Consider the following 15,873-nt stretch of genomic DNA (forward strand, 5'->3'; position numbering starts at 1 on the left):
GCGCCCCCTGTTGGATGTGGCAGGAACCGTCCGAGAACAGAGCCCTGCCCACGTGTCCACGCGCACCCAACCTCTTCATCTTCCTAAATTCTCACAACAGTCCTAAGAGAAGGCACTATTACACTGTCAAGGGACACAGGTCAGCGAGGTTCACCCAGAAATAGGGAGCTGTGTATCTTCTACATCCAGCAGAAAAGCAATGCCCTGTCCAAGACTTTGGCAAAGGCTTGCAGATTTTAAGTTCATTTGTTCACCTCCAGCTAGGTTTCTGACTGTACCAAATTCTTGTTGTAGACTCCATACCTTTATGTTGTTCCTTCGACTTTTCCCTGATAAAGACCAAAGGCAGACAATGAAGAATAAGCATAATAAACTTTTTAACTGGTATAGTGCATTAGAAAAGCAAAGTAGGGAAATGGGCTAGAGAATTCCAGAATTGGAGTTTTCAGTTGGTGGCATGGGTGGGTTCCCAAGGCAGTGAGGAGCAAGCTGTGCAAGTATCTGGGAAGGGGGTGCTCGTGGCAGAACAATTAAGAAGAGCAGAGTCATAAGGCAGAAGACTGTGTGTGTGTGCGTGAATCCACAAGGAGACACGTGGCTGGAGTAGAGGAGGAAATGAGAGAGTAGGAGTGAATGAGATGAGGCAAAGGGTTAAAGGGCTAAGGGCTTCCCTGGTGGCGCAGTGGTTGAGAGTCCGCCTGCCAATGCAGGGGACACGGGTTCGTGCCCCGGTCCGGGAAGATCCCACATGCTGCGGAGTGGCTGGGCCCGTGAGCCGTGGCCGCTGAGCCTGCGCGTCCGGAGCCTGTGCTCCGCAGCGGGAGAGGCCACAACAGTGAGAGGCCCATGTATCGCAAAAAAAAAAAAAAAAAAAAAGGGTTAAAGGGCTGGATTGTGTGGGGCCTCGTGGCCCTTGGCGAGGACCTGAGCGAGATGGAGGTCTTTGGGAAGGTTGGTGAACATAGGGTGACATGTATCGACATGTTCTAAATGGCTCACTCTAGCTATTACACAGTGAATAAACTGAGGGAGGGAGGGAGGGCAAAATCAGGGACCAATTAAGAAGCTACTACAAGCAGTGATGTTGGCTCAGACACAGCAGAACCAGTAGAGGTGGCGAGAGATGATGGATTTGGGATTTATTATGATGCATGAGATTGCAGGGTTGGCTAATGTATTGAACACAGGGCGTGAGTGAAAGAGGGGTTTCAGGTATCACTCTAGGGATAACAGCTCATCCTTTATAACTTCTTTCTCAACAGGATACCTCCCAGAGACTCCCAAGTCCCCTAACAGTCAAGGTTCCTATTTTTAATCCACATAAAATGTCTTTGGCTCCTTTACATAGAAAAGTCTGCTAGCTACTGGAAGGTGATTGGTTAGCTCACAAAATCAATAGGAATTCTGGAAGGCTAGGCTAAGAAGATGAGTAGGAAACAAAAGAGCTGTGCCAGGAGAACATCAGCCAAGGTAATGACCAGAACCATCCAGCTAGGGGCTGCTGCCGCCACTGCCACCCCACCCAATCCCCAGGCACTGAACACTACTGCTTTGGGACTCTTGACCCATTGAAGCCACTGTGGACAACTTGCTAATTGTGTCTGTGTTTTTGTGTCACTTCCTCCAGCAAGAGTCAAAGTTCCCAGCAGGATGATCCAGTTAGCCAAGCCACAGTCAGAATGTGGTGAGGAAGAATTAATGTTACCCCTTCAGCTGCTGTGGTGGGAGACAAAGACTTTCCCCTGATGAAGAGTCACACAATATGGGATTTTCTAAAATTGGAAGAGTTTTGAGACTGGGTATGTGATAAAGAACAAATGCCATGATGGACAGTATGTAAATTGAGTCCTTCAGGAAACAGAGGTTTAGACAGAGCTGGGCGGGCCTCATTTTATTGGGGGGTAATGTGTGGGAAAGACAAAAGAGGAAGAAAGCAGAGTGGGTCAGGAAAAGTCTTCAGACCAGGATACAGATCTGACACCCATGAGAGGAAAGAAGGGAGGGAGAAGAGTTGGGCAGTGAGAGGCGAGGACCACCATGGAGAGTCACCTAATGGGTACCTCTGTAGTGAAGATTGCTGTTGGGGTGTCTCACGTTGGACAAGAAATGGTCATGCCTTGTACTCACCTTCACTTTTATTGATGAGGAGAGTCAATTAGAAACTTCCTAGTAATTCCAAGAGCTATAAGGCACTGTAGTCATTCAACACACATCCCTATTCTAAGTGGGGTCCTGTGGAAGGAACTTATGCCATAATGGTGACCAGGATAGATTCATTCAGTGACCACATGGGGCTCACACTGAAGTGAAGAAGACTAACATCTCTGGACAGTGACAGCAAGAGTAGCCAGGTCTCTGATGGAAGGACAGGATAGTGTCGAAGGCTATGATGCAAGAAGAGAAGCCCAAGGGTTTGGGGTGACACCCGATGAGAAAGTTTTGAGAGAGTCAATACCCCCTTTATTTCCTTGGAGTAAATTCTTCTCAGAAATTAGGTGAATCAATTGTCTTTATACTTTCACTGGTAGGAAGAACACATCAGGATATATGAATCAGAGAGGACATTTTCTTTACTTTTTTTTTGGCTTTTAAAAAGGTTTTATTTGGATATAATTCACATGTCATAAAATTCACCCACTTAAAGTGTATAATTAAATGTTTTTTGATACATTCATAGATAGGTGCAATCATCACTGTAGTCGATTTTGGAACATTTTCATCACCTCAAAAATAAACCTCATACCTTCTAGGTGTCACTTGCCTACTCTGTCACCCCACACCCCACCCTAAGCAACAACTAATCTACTTTCTATCTCTATAGGTTCTCTGTTCTTGACTTTCATATAAATGGAATCATGCAATATGTGGTCTTTTGTGACTGGCTTCTTTTGCCTAGCATAATGTTTTCAAGGTTCCTGCTAGTGACAGTATGTATCAGTACTTTATTCCTTTTTATGGCTGAATACAATTCAATTGTATGGATATACTATATTTTGCTTATCCATTTTCTGTTAATGGATGTATTAGCTTGCTAAGACAGGTAGTTTCTTAGGTACCATATCAAAGCATCACAAACTGAGTGGCTTAAAAAAAAAAAAACAGATGGGCTTCCCTGGCGGCGCAGTGGTTGAGAGTCCGCCTGCCGATGCAGGGGACACGGGTTCGTGCCCCAGTCCAGGAAGATCCCACATGCCACGAAGCGGCTAGGCCCGTGAGCCATGGCCGCTGAGCCTGCGCCACAACGGGAGAGGCCACAACAGTGAGAGGCCCGTGTACCGCCAAAACAAACAAACAAACAAAAATTCTTTCTTTTTTGAGTCTGCCTCCTTCATCCCTGTCATCTAGCAAACTTTCCCCCCTCTCTCTACTCCAAGACCTGACATTCTTCTGAGAAGGAGCTACTTCAGTGGCCATGGGCATGAGCTGTCCAAACAACCAGACAAAAGGAAACTTGACTTTGTTCTCTTCTTTGGACTTCTACTTCACTGCATTCCAACACTCCCACCAGCCCTACCCTAATCCTTGTCATCACTGAAATCTGAAACACAAACATCTCACTCCCTGACCAAACCCCTTGTTCTCCAGGCTCACTCACCATTTCACTGCCAATAGCCTGGATGGTAACACTGGTTGAGCAGGTCTTTGGTTAATGTTTCAAAGAATACAAAAACAATAAAAGGTCAAGTCTCCTCCCTATTAAGAGACCTTATAAATATACATTTTCAACATTTTGGAATGTTTTGTTTCAGGCTTGCAAGGAAGTTTTTCAAAAACCACAGGCTATCAAGGACTGTTTTCTAATGGTTCATAAAGAAGAAAAGGTGGAGCTTGGCAGTCTAGAGTGGTGGTGAAGAGCATGAAATTTAGAGTCAGTCACATGTTCAGCCTCTACCTTTATTGCCTGTGAAACCCAAAGCAACTCACTTCCAACTCTTTGGACCGTACTTAACTCATTTGCAAAATGGGGATGACAAAACCAACACCATAGGCTTGCTATGAGGACTTTAATAAGATCACACTCATTAAAAATTTCACACAGTAAGATGCTAAGTTCAGTGAATGATATCACTATTGCAGTCTAGTATTTAAATTTAAAACAAGAAAACTAACTTAAGATTCTCATTTGGGGAATTCCCTGGCAGTCCAATGGTTAGGACTCCATGCTTTCACTGCCAAGGGTGCGGGTTCAGTCCCTGGTCAGAGAACTAAGATCCCACAAGCCACACGGTGTGGCCAAAAAAAAAAGATTCTCATTTGGAAATTTGTTGGAACTAGTTAGAGGTGGTGGTTTCTCAACACGGTGAATGTACCAAATGCCGCTGAACATTTTATGGTGTATAAATTACACTTCAATTTTTAATAAAAGATTCTCATTTGGACAGCGTCATACATTTCAGGCACACTTGTGGGCATGAGCCAGGTTTTTCCTAAGAGTTTTGGGTCAGGCTAGGGGGTAGAGGATAGAGAGTTAGTTGATACGGTTGGGACAGGGAGCAGGGAGGTGTTACTGTGAAATATACCTGTTCTGTTCCATCCATCTCACATATCCAAGACCTGGCTTGGACCGCCCTGCTCTCTTCCCTTACCTGCGAACTCATCCCACAAGACCCAGTTCAAATGATATCTCCCCTACCAGGCCTTCCCAATCCTCAACCCTAAGTAGTAATTTATTACTAATAATTACTAATTAAAACTAATGGCATCATTGAGGACTTTAATTTATCCAGTTCTGCTCTCCCACTAGCCTAAGAAATCCCCAAGAGCAGGGACTATGCCATGGTTCAACATGTCCAAAGTTGAGCTCGTTTTCTCTTGCCTCAGACCTGCTCTTGACCTGTGTCCCCAAACCAATAAACAACACTACCATCTCTCCCCAACACTAGCCTCCTCCCTCACCACAGCAAAGTCAACATATAACCAAGTAAGAATTAGTTCTTCCTTCCATATCTTTCTCCAACCCACCCTCTCTCCCCATCCCCATGGTCTTGTCCTCTCTCACCTGTAGAAGTCACTTCCTCATCTCTCGGCTTATGGTCTCATCTCCAAAAATCTGAAGAATCTTTCTGAAACACAAATCTGACCATTTTGTTCCCCTGCTTAAAAGCCTTCTGTGACTCCCCGTAGCTTCAGGACAGAGTCTAAACTCCCCCAACCCAGTTGCATATGGTGCTCCAGATCGGACACCTGCTCATGGCTCCAGACTCACCAGTGAACATGGCCCCAGATCTCTGTGCTCTAATAAGCTCTCAACCATGCTCCACGGGCCTCTGGCCTTTATACAAGCTGATTGCTCTGCCTGGAACTCTCCCTCCCAACTCTCCCTATCCTTCCATGGAAAAATTCCTACTGAGCCCTCTAGTGGTTTACCCAGAAGCTACAAGGTTGAATCAGGTGTCCCAGCCGTGAGCCCCGCCATCTTGACCTTGACCCCTCTGCCTGTGCCTTCTCATCCCAGCACTATTCATTCTGAGCTGTCATTGTCTGGTGACTGATCTGTCTGGCCCTCTGGAGTGAGAGCTCCTTGAGGGCAGGTCCCAGGGCTGTCTTGGTCACCCCTGCGCCCTCAACATCACCCAGCACAAGCTGGCATGAAGTAGTGGGTTCAGTAAACACTGGTTGAATGCCTCTATTAAAAGGCTTAAGAGCCTGGGGATAATACTGTGGAAAAGAGAATTTTCTGAGAAGAAGTTGATCCAATGGGAGTGACCTACCTCAGAATGTTCTCAGGACACATCTGTCCTATGGAAGTTTTTCTACTTAGTATGACCCTTGAAGACTGAAGGAGGTAATATCCTGAAAAATAAGGGAACTATTTGTTTTTTTTTAAGAAGGGAAATGGAGGGACTTCCCTGGCTGTCCAGTGGTTAAGTATTCACCTTCCAATGCAGGGGGTGCGGGTTCGATCCCTGGTGGAGGAGGTAAGATTCCACATGCCTCACTGGCTAAAAAGCCAAAACATAAAACAGAAGCAATATTGTAACCAATTCAATAAAGACTTAGGGAAATGGAGCTGGGCCAGGTCTCTTGGAATCCAAACACAGACAGGAACAAGCAGATCTCAGAAATTCCCATGTTCACAACATGGCCTGCATGCCTACATACCACACCAGAATACACACACAAAAACATCCATACACTTATGTATAGTCACAAGTTGTACATGCACACACATAGATGTGAATACACAGTCTACATGTTGGACCCAGAGACACACATGTAAATATATCCCCAACAGCCATATATCCCAAAGCATGTACTCATGTTACCCACAGGCAGATGCAGAGATTGGCATGCATTCAGACACACTGGCAACGGACACATTCACATCCTGTCAGACACTCACACAGATGTGCACATATAGCCGTAAAGAGGTATGGATACTCACTTATGCACAAACACACACTGCACAAAGATGCATAAGTGATAGGAGTCCTGTAACTCTTTGTTCCGGCAATATTGGCCCTTTGAGTTTATCTTGTTCTTTGTTCTTGGATCACACCACACATACCTGGACTTAATCTTCACAGTTGGTGTTTACCAGGGGTAACAAACATTATTAAGGAAAAATGTCAGTGAGGGAAGAACAGCTTTCCTGGTGGCGCAGTGGTTGAGAGTCCGCCTGCTGATGCAGGGGACATGGGTTCGTGCCCCGGTCCGGGAAGATCCCATGTGCCGTGGAGCGGCTGGGCCCACGAGCCATGGCCACTGAGCCTGCGCATCCGGAGCCTGTGCTCCGCAACGGGAGAGGCCACAACAATGAGAGGCCCGAGTACCGCAAAAAAAAAAAAAAGACTCCTCTTTTCTCTACTCCCACTTTCAGCATCCCAGGGCCCCTCTCGCTCCTGACACTGGAGTTTACCTGAATCTCTCCTGACATAGTTTTTTCTGTCTGCTATTAACAGCCCTGACACACCAGGAATCACGCCTAACGGGAACTTCAGACACCCTCAAATACAACCTTCTCTTCCCAAATAGTCCCTTTCCACTGGTGGGGAAACCCAATCACAGGAAGGGGAAGTGGGTGCAGAGCAGGAGAGAAAGGGTTCACATGTGTGCCCCTTGCCCACTCTCTGTTTTCTGTCCTCAGTATACCCATATGTAAAATGGGAAACATCAATAATAATAATAATGGAAATGATACAATCAATGTAGTACGCTTCCCTAGGGCTCCGGGTAGGGAACCATTGGGGCTCTCTGTGAATTCTAGTCCTTGAGACAGCTGGGATTTTTCAGTATCATATTGGTGTTTATTACTATTTCCAAACCCCGGCCAGTCCCCCTGCCAGCTGAGACCGTGAGTTACTCTTCTCCAGTTCTGTGGAAAGTTCCACGGAAGTGCAGCTATGGTCTTCTACCTCTTGTCCAACCACAGAGAGTCAGTTCTATGACCCTTATCCTGACCTCACTTTGAGGTCCCAATGAGAATTCTGGGAGTCGAGAGGCAGCATTGTGTCCAAAGTAAAAGCAGGTCAACATCTGGGGTCAGATGCTGACTCCATCATCCAGCTGGACTCTCCTCCCAGGAACACCACATCCACAGCCTGGGGTCCTTTCTCACCTCAAGACCCTCAAACCCATTCCTTGGAATCTCCCCCCCACTATGAGACCCTTCAACCTACATCTCTCCTCACCAAAAGACCCCCAAATCCACAGCCACACATCCTGTTTCATTTTAATACCCTTATATCCAGATCTTTGAATTCTTCTTTCCCAAGACCTCAAAATCCACCACTTTGGGGTCCCTTCTCACTCTGAGATCCCAAATCCAAAGCTTAGGGGCTCCCCCAAGCAAATATTCCAAAATCTTCAATTCTGGAACTTATCAACTGCCCTCCACAGCCTAGGGTAGTCCCCCCCGAGGGAACCACAAATTCCATATTGGGGACCACTCTCTGTTCATCTGATCTGAGGTCCCCCTCTGTCCCAAGGTAGGTGGGGAGCATAGTGGGGGGTATAGTTGGGAGGTGAAATGAGACAATTATGTAATCAGGACCAAAGTCGGCCCTTCTCTCCCAGGTAGTATAAAAGCAAACCATCCCAGACATCACCAACTGACTGTCACCCCCAGTGCCACCATGCTGGCCTCAGGGCTGCTTCCTGTGGCTTTGCTGGCCTGTCTGACTATACTGGTCTTGATGTCTGTCTGGCGGCAGAGGAAGCTCGAGGGGAAACTGCCTCCTGGACCCACCCCTTTGCCCTTCATCGGGAACTACCTGCAGCTGAACACCAAGCAGATGTACAACTCCTTCATGAAGGTGTCCCAAGGCAGAGAAATGGGTGGGATGGGATAGGGGTGGTGGCCTGCCCAGTTTGGTTGGGGCTTTGTGGCTGGGAATTGACAATGTTGGACCAGAGCCATAGGAAAGGAAAGGGGAGTTTTAAAGATTTAGTGTCAGGATCCTGGCCAGGAAAGACCACATCTGGGGATGTCCAGCTCCTTGACCGTCGGAACCTGTAGGGAAATGCATCTCGGTATGTGAGATACGGGTACCGGGCCAGTTCAGAGTAGAGGCTGCTCTAACCACTCCCACTCACCTCCGTCAGATCAGCGAGCACTATGGCCCTGTGTTCACAGTCCACCTGGGGCCCTGGCGGGTCGTGGTGCTGTGTGGATATAACACTGTGACAGAGGCTCTGGTGGACCAGGCTGAGGAATTCAGTGGACGAGGCAAGCAGGCTCACTTCGACTGGCTCTTCAAGGCTATGGTGAGGGGGACCTCAGAGCGGGCGTGGAGCAGGGGGGTGTGGTCAGGCAGACTCGATGGCTTCGGTGTCCCCAGCCTTCTTCTCCTGACTTCCTCTGGCATTCTCTGTCCCCATTCCTGTTCCTTGGTGCCGCCCCCTCTGTCTCTAGTTTGTCTTAGCATTTCTGCATCTCTATTTCTCCCTGCCTCTCTCTCCCCTATCTCCCTGTCCTCTTTCACTAGATGTCTCTTCTTTCTCTGTATCTCTTAGGAGCTCTTGGGACTTCTGCTTTGGAACCCTGGTCCTCTATCTCCATGTGCCTTTTTGACTTTTTCTCCTTTTCAACTTCTGTGCTTCCCCAGGCTTCTCTCTCCTTCCCTCTCTCTCTTCTTTCTTAGTCTTAGAATCTCACATTATTTCTGTTTCAAAATCCCCAGGCCTCCATCTCCTGGTAACAGTCTCTCCTCCTCCCAGACCCTCTCTGTTTCTCTCTGCTTATTTTTCTCTCTTCTCCAGCTCAGTTTTAGAATCCTTCACAACTGTTATATCCGCCTCCCAGATCTCCAAGTATCTCACTTCCCCTCCTTCCCTCCTCTGTCTCTTTCTCTTCCTGTGAGTGTCTCTGTATCTTTTCTCGGTGTATCTTTCCTGCCTCTCTCCTGATTCTGTTCTTGCAACTCGGTCTCTATCTCTTTCTGCCTTTCTCTGAGTTGCATGTCTCTCTCTGTCTCCGCCTCTCTCTTTCTCCCCCGCCCACCCCCCTCTCTCCCTCCCTTGCTTCCTCCCACCCTCTTTCCCTCCCTCCCCACCCCTCCCCTCCCCGCTCAATCTCCCACTCGCTCTCTCTCTGCCCACCTTTCTCTCGCTCTCCGGGCCAGGCGGCCGGTCTGGGCCTGCCCCGCCCCGACTCCTAAGCTCCCTCTGCAGGCTTGGCGTTGGGCAGCTGGGAGCGCGCCGAGCAGCTCCGGCGCTTCTCCATCACCCACGGCGGGACCTGGGCGTGGGCAAGCGCGGACTCGAGGAGCGCATCCAGGGGGAGGCGGACTTCCTCATCGAGGCCTGCCGGGGCACGCGCGGTGCGTGGGGGGACCCCGGAGCGTGCGAGGGGGAGGAGGAGGAAGACAGCCGGCACCGACACACGCATCCTGGCCCCGGAAGGGGTCCAGGTTGGGCGAAGGCGTCCGGCCTCCCAGCCCTGGGGTCTGAGGCTGGAAGCCTGGCTCAGCACTTCCGTGCCCTCCTCAAATTCGCAGACTGGCATCAGACCGCCAAGCTGACTCTCCCCCAGATCCCTGTCTCTCCCTAACCCCACCCCATCCCCCAGGCGCCTTCCTCCATCCCACCTTCTTCCTGAGCCGAACCGTCTCCAGTATCATCAGCTCCATCATCTTCGGGGGCCGCTTTGACTAAGAGGACAAAGAGTTCCTGTCACTGCTGCGTACGATGCTGGGAAGCTTCCAGTTCACAGCTACGTCTACCGGCCAGGTACCCTGTCCCAGCCTGGCTCTGCCATGCCTCTACCTCAACCTGCCAACTGCCCCTCCACACCAAGACAGGTGCCCCAAACTCCCATACTCCCACAGACAGGATCCCCTCAAAACCAGCCCCCCACTCTCGGACAACTGAACAGTTGCACCAGAACCCGGGACAGGTGCCCAATGCTCAGTCTCCAAGCACACCTGGATATCTCAAAAGATGCTCCCCCCACCAAAAAAAAAAAAAAAAAAAAAAAAGAATGAAAAAAAATAGACACTGCAGGCAAGATACATGTGCTCAACCCAGCTTTCTCTTCTCACCAGCACAGGTTTCCTCACCCCAACTTACCTTAATATCTAACAGATGCTCCCTTTTAAGATATTCTATCTTTCCATCTGAATTTCTTAACACCTGGACAAGAGATCACCTCAGCCCACTTCCTGACTACCTGAACACCTGGTGCCAGAAAATTCAGCCCACCAAAATCCTTTATTATCTACACAGGTGTCCCAAACCAGCCCACTAGAATATCTAGACAGTGCCCCCTACCCAGTTTGCTTAAATAAGTCAACATTTAGACAGGTACCCCAAACCAAGACCCCTAAACATGTAAATACCTGGACAGATTGTTCCCCAAACACCCAAATAAGTATCTTCCAGCCCAGCTCACTCAAATACCTACAGAAGTGCCCCCTATTGGTCCATTTGAATATATGAACACCTGAACAGGTATCTCCCCGCTTTAACACCTGCACAGCAGCCCCACTTTAATACCTTAACACCTGTACAGAAGCCCCCAATCCAGATTCCCTAAATATCCACACAGTTGTTTCCAACTGAGACCACCTGAATGCCTAAACACTTAGGTGACCCCCCCTTCCAAGTCCCACCTAAATAGCTAAGCACCTGGACAGGTGTCTCCCAACCCAACCTCACCTGAATATATGAACACCAGATGTATGCTCCAATCCAGCATCACCTGAACATCTGAAACCTGGATATGTGTCCCAGTCCATCTCACTTTAATTCTTGGACAGGGTCCCTCACACTTAACTCATGTGAAGACTTAGATATCTATTCCCATCCAGCCCCATCGAAATACCTAAACATCTGGGTAGGTGCCTTTAACCCAGTGCCTTCCTTGCCCTGCGGCAGGTCCGACTCCCATTGGGTCCTGAGCACTGACAGCTGTCCTTCCCTTCCCTTCTTCTCTCCCCACTCTCAGCTCTGTGAGATGTTCTACTCAGTGACGAAACACCTGCCAGGGCCCCAGCAACAGGCATTTAAGGAGCTGCAGGGGCTGGAGGACTTCATAGCCAAGAAGGTGGAGCAGAACCAATGCGCTCTGGATCCCAACTCCCCATGGAACCTCATTGACTCCTTCATCCGCATGCCGGAGGTACACGCCAGCAGCCAGTAAGGAGAGGTCCAAAGCCAAGCAGAGGGAAAGCAGGCTGGGGGAGGTGGAGAACAGAGGCCCATTGAAATCATCCCCCATCCTAATAATTCTCACAATCCCAATTATAACTAACCATCACTGTTCCATCTCCTGAGCCCTTGTCCACAGGCAGGACTTGTGCATGCAAATCGTAATAGCAAGCATTTCTACAACACTGGCATGTGCCAGGCACTAATTTAAGTGCTTTACAGTATCCACCTATTTAGCATGCATGACAGCTCTTGGAGTAGGCTCTCTATTATGACCCCGATTTTACAGATGAGGAAACTGAGGCCCAGAGAGTATAAGTGCCCAGTCTGAGGTCACACCGCGAGGAAGCAGTGGACCCTAGCTCAGACCCTTCTCTGACTCTAAGGCTGGTGCTTTTCACCACTATGCACTCACCTTTCGTTCCCTGCTGTCAGATACACCTGTGTGGACAGGTGACCTGGCTTTAACTATGCAACAGTGGAGGGTCCCCACCCCCACCTGGATGTCAGTCTCTCTTCTATGATGAAAGGAGATGGGACTTTATGGAGTCTGAAGTTCAAGGTGAAAGGGTCCAGGGAGGGATTTCTCCATAGTAAGTGTCAATACTTTTACTGAAGGAATATGATGCTGTTGCTTAAAATTCTGCATCTGTGTCTCAGAAAATGTGTCTCTCTTTAACGCTCTCATTCTGTCATGCCATCTCTCTGTCCCTCTTTCTCACTCACTACCTCTCTCTATCCCTCTGTTTCTAAATATTACTACCATTTAAAAAATGACAACTAGGGCTTCCCTGGTGGCGCAGTGGTTGAGAATCCGCCTGCCGATGCAGGGGACACGGGTTCGTGCCCCGGTCCGGGAAGATCCCACATGCCGCGGAGCGGCTGGGCCCGTGAGCCATGGCCGCTGAGCCTGCGCGTCCGAAGCCTGTGCTCCGCAACGGGAGAGGCCACAAGAGTGAGAGGCCCGCGTACCGCAAAACAAACAAACAAACAAACAAAAAATGACAACTAAGCTGATAACTAAAGGACAAATAAATAGTCAGCTGGCAAAGAGTGTGAGGAGGGCATTTTGGGGTAAAGCGTGCAGCCTGGGCAAAGGCCTGGAGGCCCGGAGAGAGTCTGGCAGAAATAGAGTCCCTCGGACTTCCCTGGTGGCGCAGTGGTTAAGACTCCGCACTGCCGCTGCAGGGGACACAGGTTCGATCCCTGATCGGGGAAGTTCTGCATGCCCCAAGGTGGGGCCACAAAAAAAAAAAAAAAGACTAAGAAATAGAGTCTCTCTTCCCACCTTTGGTCTGGATCTAAAAGAGGCAGGTCCAAAAGGAAAACCCCCAGAAGGGCCCTGAGAGCGTGGGGGAGTGGGCTCAGCCTTAAACCCTCTCTCCACGCAGGAGAAGGACCCTGACACGGAGTTCTACTTGAAGAACCTGGTGCTGACCACACTGAACCTCTTCTCTGCGGGCACTGAGACGGTCAGCACGACCCTGCTGCTCATGAAGCACCCAGCTGGGGAGGGTAAGGCTGGAGGGGGCAAGGAAGTGAGGGCCACAGACCCTCAAAATTCCTCTAAGCCCGCTGCAATGGTCCCACCTCTCCCAGGTCCCTGGACCCTCAGACATGCCCTGCTGTCCAGGGACAAGGTGATATTCGCTGATAGGCACCAGCCGAATTTCACCAGCTGTTAAAATATTGAAAATATCTGAACTGATCGGTGTATAGTTCCCACACTGAACCAACTAAGTGCCCACTGCCTGCTCCTCCAGACCATCCCCCAAGACTCTCCCCTTGCACCTCCCCTATGATTTTGGCAGGACCAGGTGAGCAAGACCCTGCACCAACAGTGCCAATGGCCTGAATGTTCTATGTCCATGTCACACGTGGATGTCATGCATGTTGTACCTGCCCTGAGTCCTCACAATAGCTAAACACGTCCCCCTCCTCCCCAAGCCAAAACCCATGAGGAGATTGACCACGTGATTGGCAAGAACCATCAGCCCAAGTTCAAGGACGGAGCCAAGATGCCCTACACAGAGGCGGTGATCCACGAGACCCAGAGATTCTGAGACATGATCCCCATGGGCCCGGCCCGCAGAATCACCAAGGATACCGAGTTTCCAGACTTCCTCCTCTCCAAGGTGCTGCCCCACCCAGCCTAAAGGGATCTCCAACCCACTCCCTGTGACTCCGCACCCCGTTCCCCTTAGAGGCTTCCCAGCCCCTGTCCCACTCCCTCAAAGACTTTCCCAACTACCGTGTCCCTTCCACCTTCCCGCTCAGAGACTCCTGAATCCCATATCTCCCCAGACCTCTTGCCTCAGGTAATATGAACCCTATGTCCCCCCAAAATTCTTGTCTCAAGAGACGTAACCTCCTTGTTCCCCCAACCTCCTGCCTTGGGAGACATGAACTGCATGTCCGTGAAACCTTCTGCCCCAGGAGACACAGAGCCCATGTTCCTCAAACTTCCCTTCTCAGGGCACATGAACCCCATGGCTGCCAAACTTCCTGTCTCGGGACCATGAATCTCATGTCCCCCAAAGCTCCTCCCTCAGAGGACCCCAACTCCCATGCCTCCCACTTCCCTTCACCTAGGTCACACAAATTCCCCCTCCACCCCCAGGTGCTTTCAGCACACCCATCCCCCACTCCACCATATCAAAGTCCCCTCCCTCCTCCCAGCCAGGGCGCCGAAGTGTTCCCTATGCTGGGCTCCATGCTGAGAGACCCCAAGTTCTTCTCCACCCCACGAGATTTCAACCCCCAGCACTTCCTGGATGAGAAGGGGCCGTTTAAGAAGAGTGATGCTTTTGTGCCCTTCTCCATCGGTAAGACACACTGCCAAGCCAACACCAACAGGGGCTTCCTTCATCTCTAAGGTGTAACCTATTATCTTTCTCCAACTTGGAAGTCCTTCTTACCATATACCCTGGAGCCAACCAGCTGCAACCCCCATACTACCAAGAACCTGGGCCCAGGCAAAAGAAAAGGGATGATCGTACCCATTTCAGAGATGGGGAATATCATGGCCCAGAGTGAGTCAGAGATTTGTCCAAGGTCACTTAAATTCTTCAGATTCCTAGAAAGGCGATGGCATAGCAGCCGTATTTGAGTGTGTATTTGAGGAGAAGGGGCACCTAAAGTTCCAACTGCTACAGTCTGTTTTGCTTCACCCCACCCCATGTTCTAGGGAAACAGGCTCAGAGAGGAGTAGCAACTTCTCTGTAAGTCTCTCGGGCCTCGATATTCCAGCCCATCCTCCCTGGGAGAATACAGCTGGGGGTCGGTAGTGGGGTCAAGGTAGCAATGAAAACAAGCCTCACCTCCATGCCTCCCCCCTATTCCTTCAGGAAAGCGGTACTGTTTCGGAGAAGGCCTGGCTAGAATGGAGCTCTTTCTCTTCCTCACCACCATCATGCAGAACTTCCACTTCAAGTCCCCACAGTCGCCCCAGGACATCGACGTGTCCCCCAAACACGTGGGCTTTGTCACCATCCCACAAAACTACACCATGAGCTTCCTGCCCTGGTGAGCCAGGGCTGTGCCAGGGTGGGGCTGGTGAGAGGAGCAAATGGGGGAGGGAGGGGCGGGGCTAAGGATGAGGGGATGATGGACGGGGGTCAGGAGAAGGAAAGGGCAAGGTGGATAGGAGAGGAAGAAACAAACGAACTCTGTTCACCTTGCTAGAGGTGGGTTGAGAGGAAAAGAAACCTTATACTATACTTTGAATTGTAACAATAACAGATATTATTTATTGAGCAAGTACACTGTGTCAGCTCTCTGCTAAAAGCGTCATATACTCACCTCACTTAATGCTCACAAACCTATGTCACGGGGAACGGTATTCATGCCCATTTGACAGGTAACAAAGATGAGGTCCAGAGAGTTTAAGTCTCTATCTGAGGTCCCACAGAACACAAGTAAGTACACAGCAAGTACATGAACACAGATCTGTAGAGGGATGGCCATACTTAGCCCACAGTCGTTTAGGGAGATTAAAAAGCACCCCTTCCTCAAGTGAAAAAAACAACAACATATCATACTATTACACAACCTGAACAGCTCTGTCCAGGAGATTTTTTCCAGAGCCCTGACAGGCAGCTGACCTGGCTTCACTACACACTTGCCCACACACTTGCCCACTCGTGCACACTTTGGATGCCAGAGCATATTTCGTGCCCACCACCAGATAAGGCTACTGTGTCCGATCAGAGTCAGACCTGGGGACAGGAGTCAGACTTCTTAATGAAATGGGTGGGAGAGAGAAACACTTTCAGAGAAAATGCC

At 49.6% G+C, this 15,873-nt stretch overlaps 1 protein-coding gene across 1 annotated transcript; it reads left to right on the forward strand.

Annotated features, from left to right (window-relative positions):
• The first annotated feature begins 8,075 nt into the window (after positions 1–8,075).
• LOC132479572 (cytochrome P450 2A13-like) lies at positions 8,076–15,118 on the forward strand. The gene is given in 10 exon segments (XM_060083117.1): positions 8,076–8,255; positions 8,545–8,705; positions 9,611–9,666; positions 9,669–9,761; positions 10,010–10,170; positions 11,387–11,560; positions 12,981–13,104; positions 13,537–13,724; positions 14,273–14,414; positions 14,937–15,118. Coding segments are annotated over 10 exon segments (1,461 nt in total).
• The last annotated feature ends 755 nt before the right edge of the window (positions 15,119–15,873 follow it).

Source organism: Mesoplodon densirostris, chromosome 19, assembly GCF_025265405.1.
Source record: "Mesoplodon densirostris isolate mMesDen1 chromosome 19, mMesDen1 primary haplotype, whole genome shotgun sequence".
NCBI classification, from domain to species: Eukaryota; Metazoa; Chordata; class Mammalia; order Artiodactyla; family Ziphiidae; genus Mesoplodon; species Mesoplodon densirostris.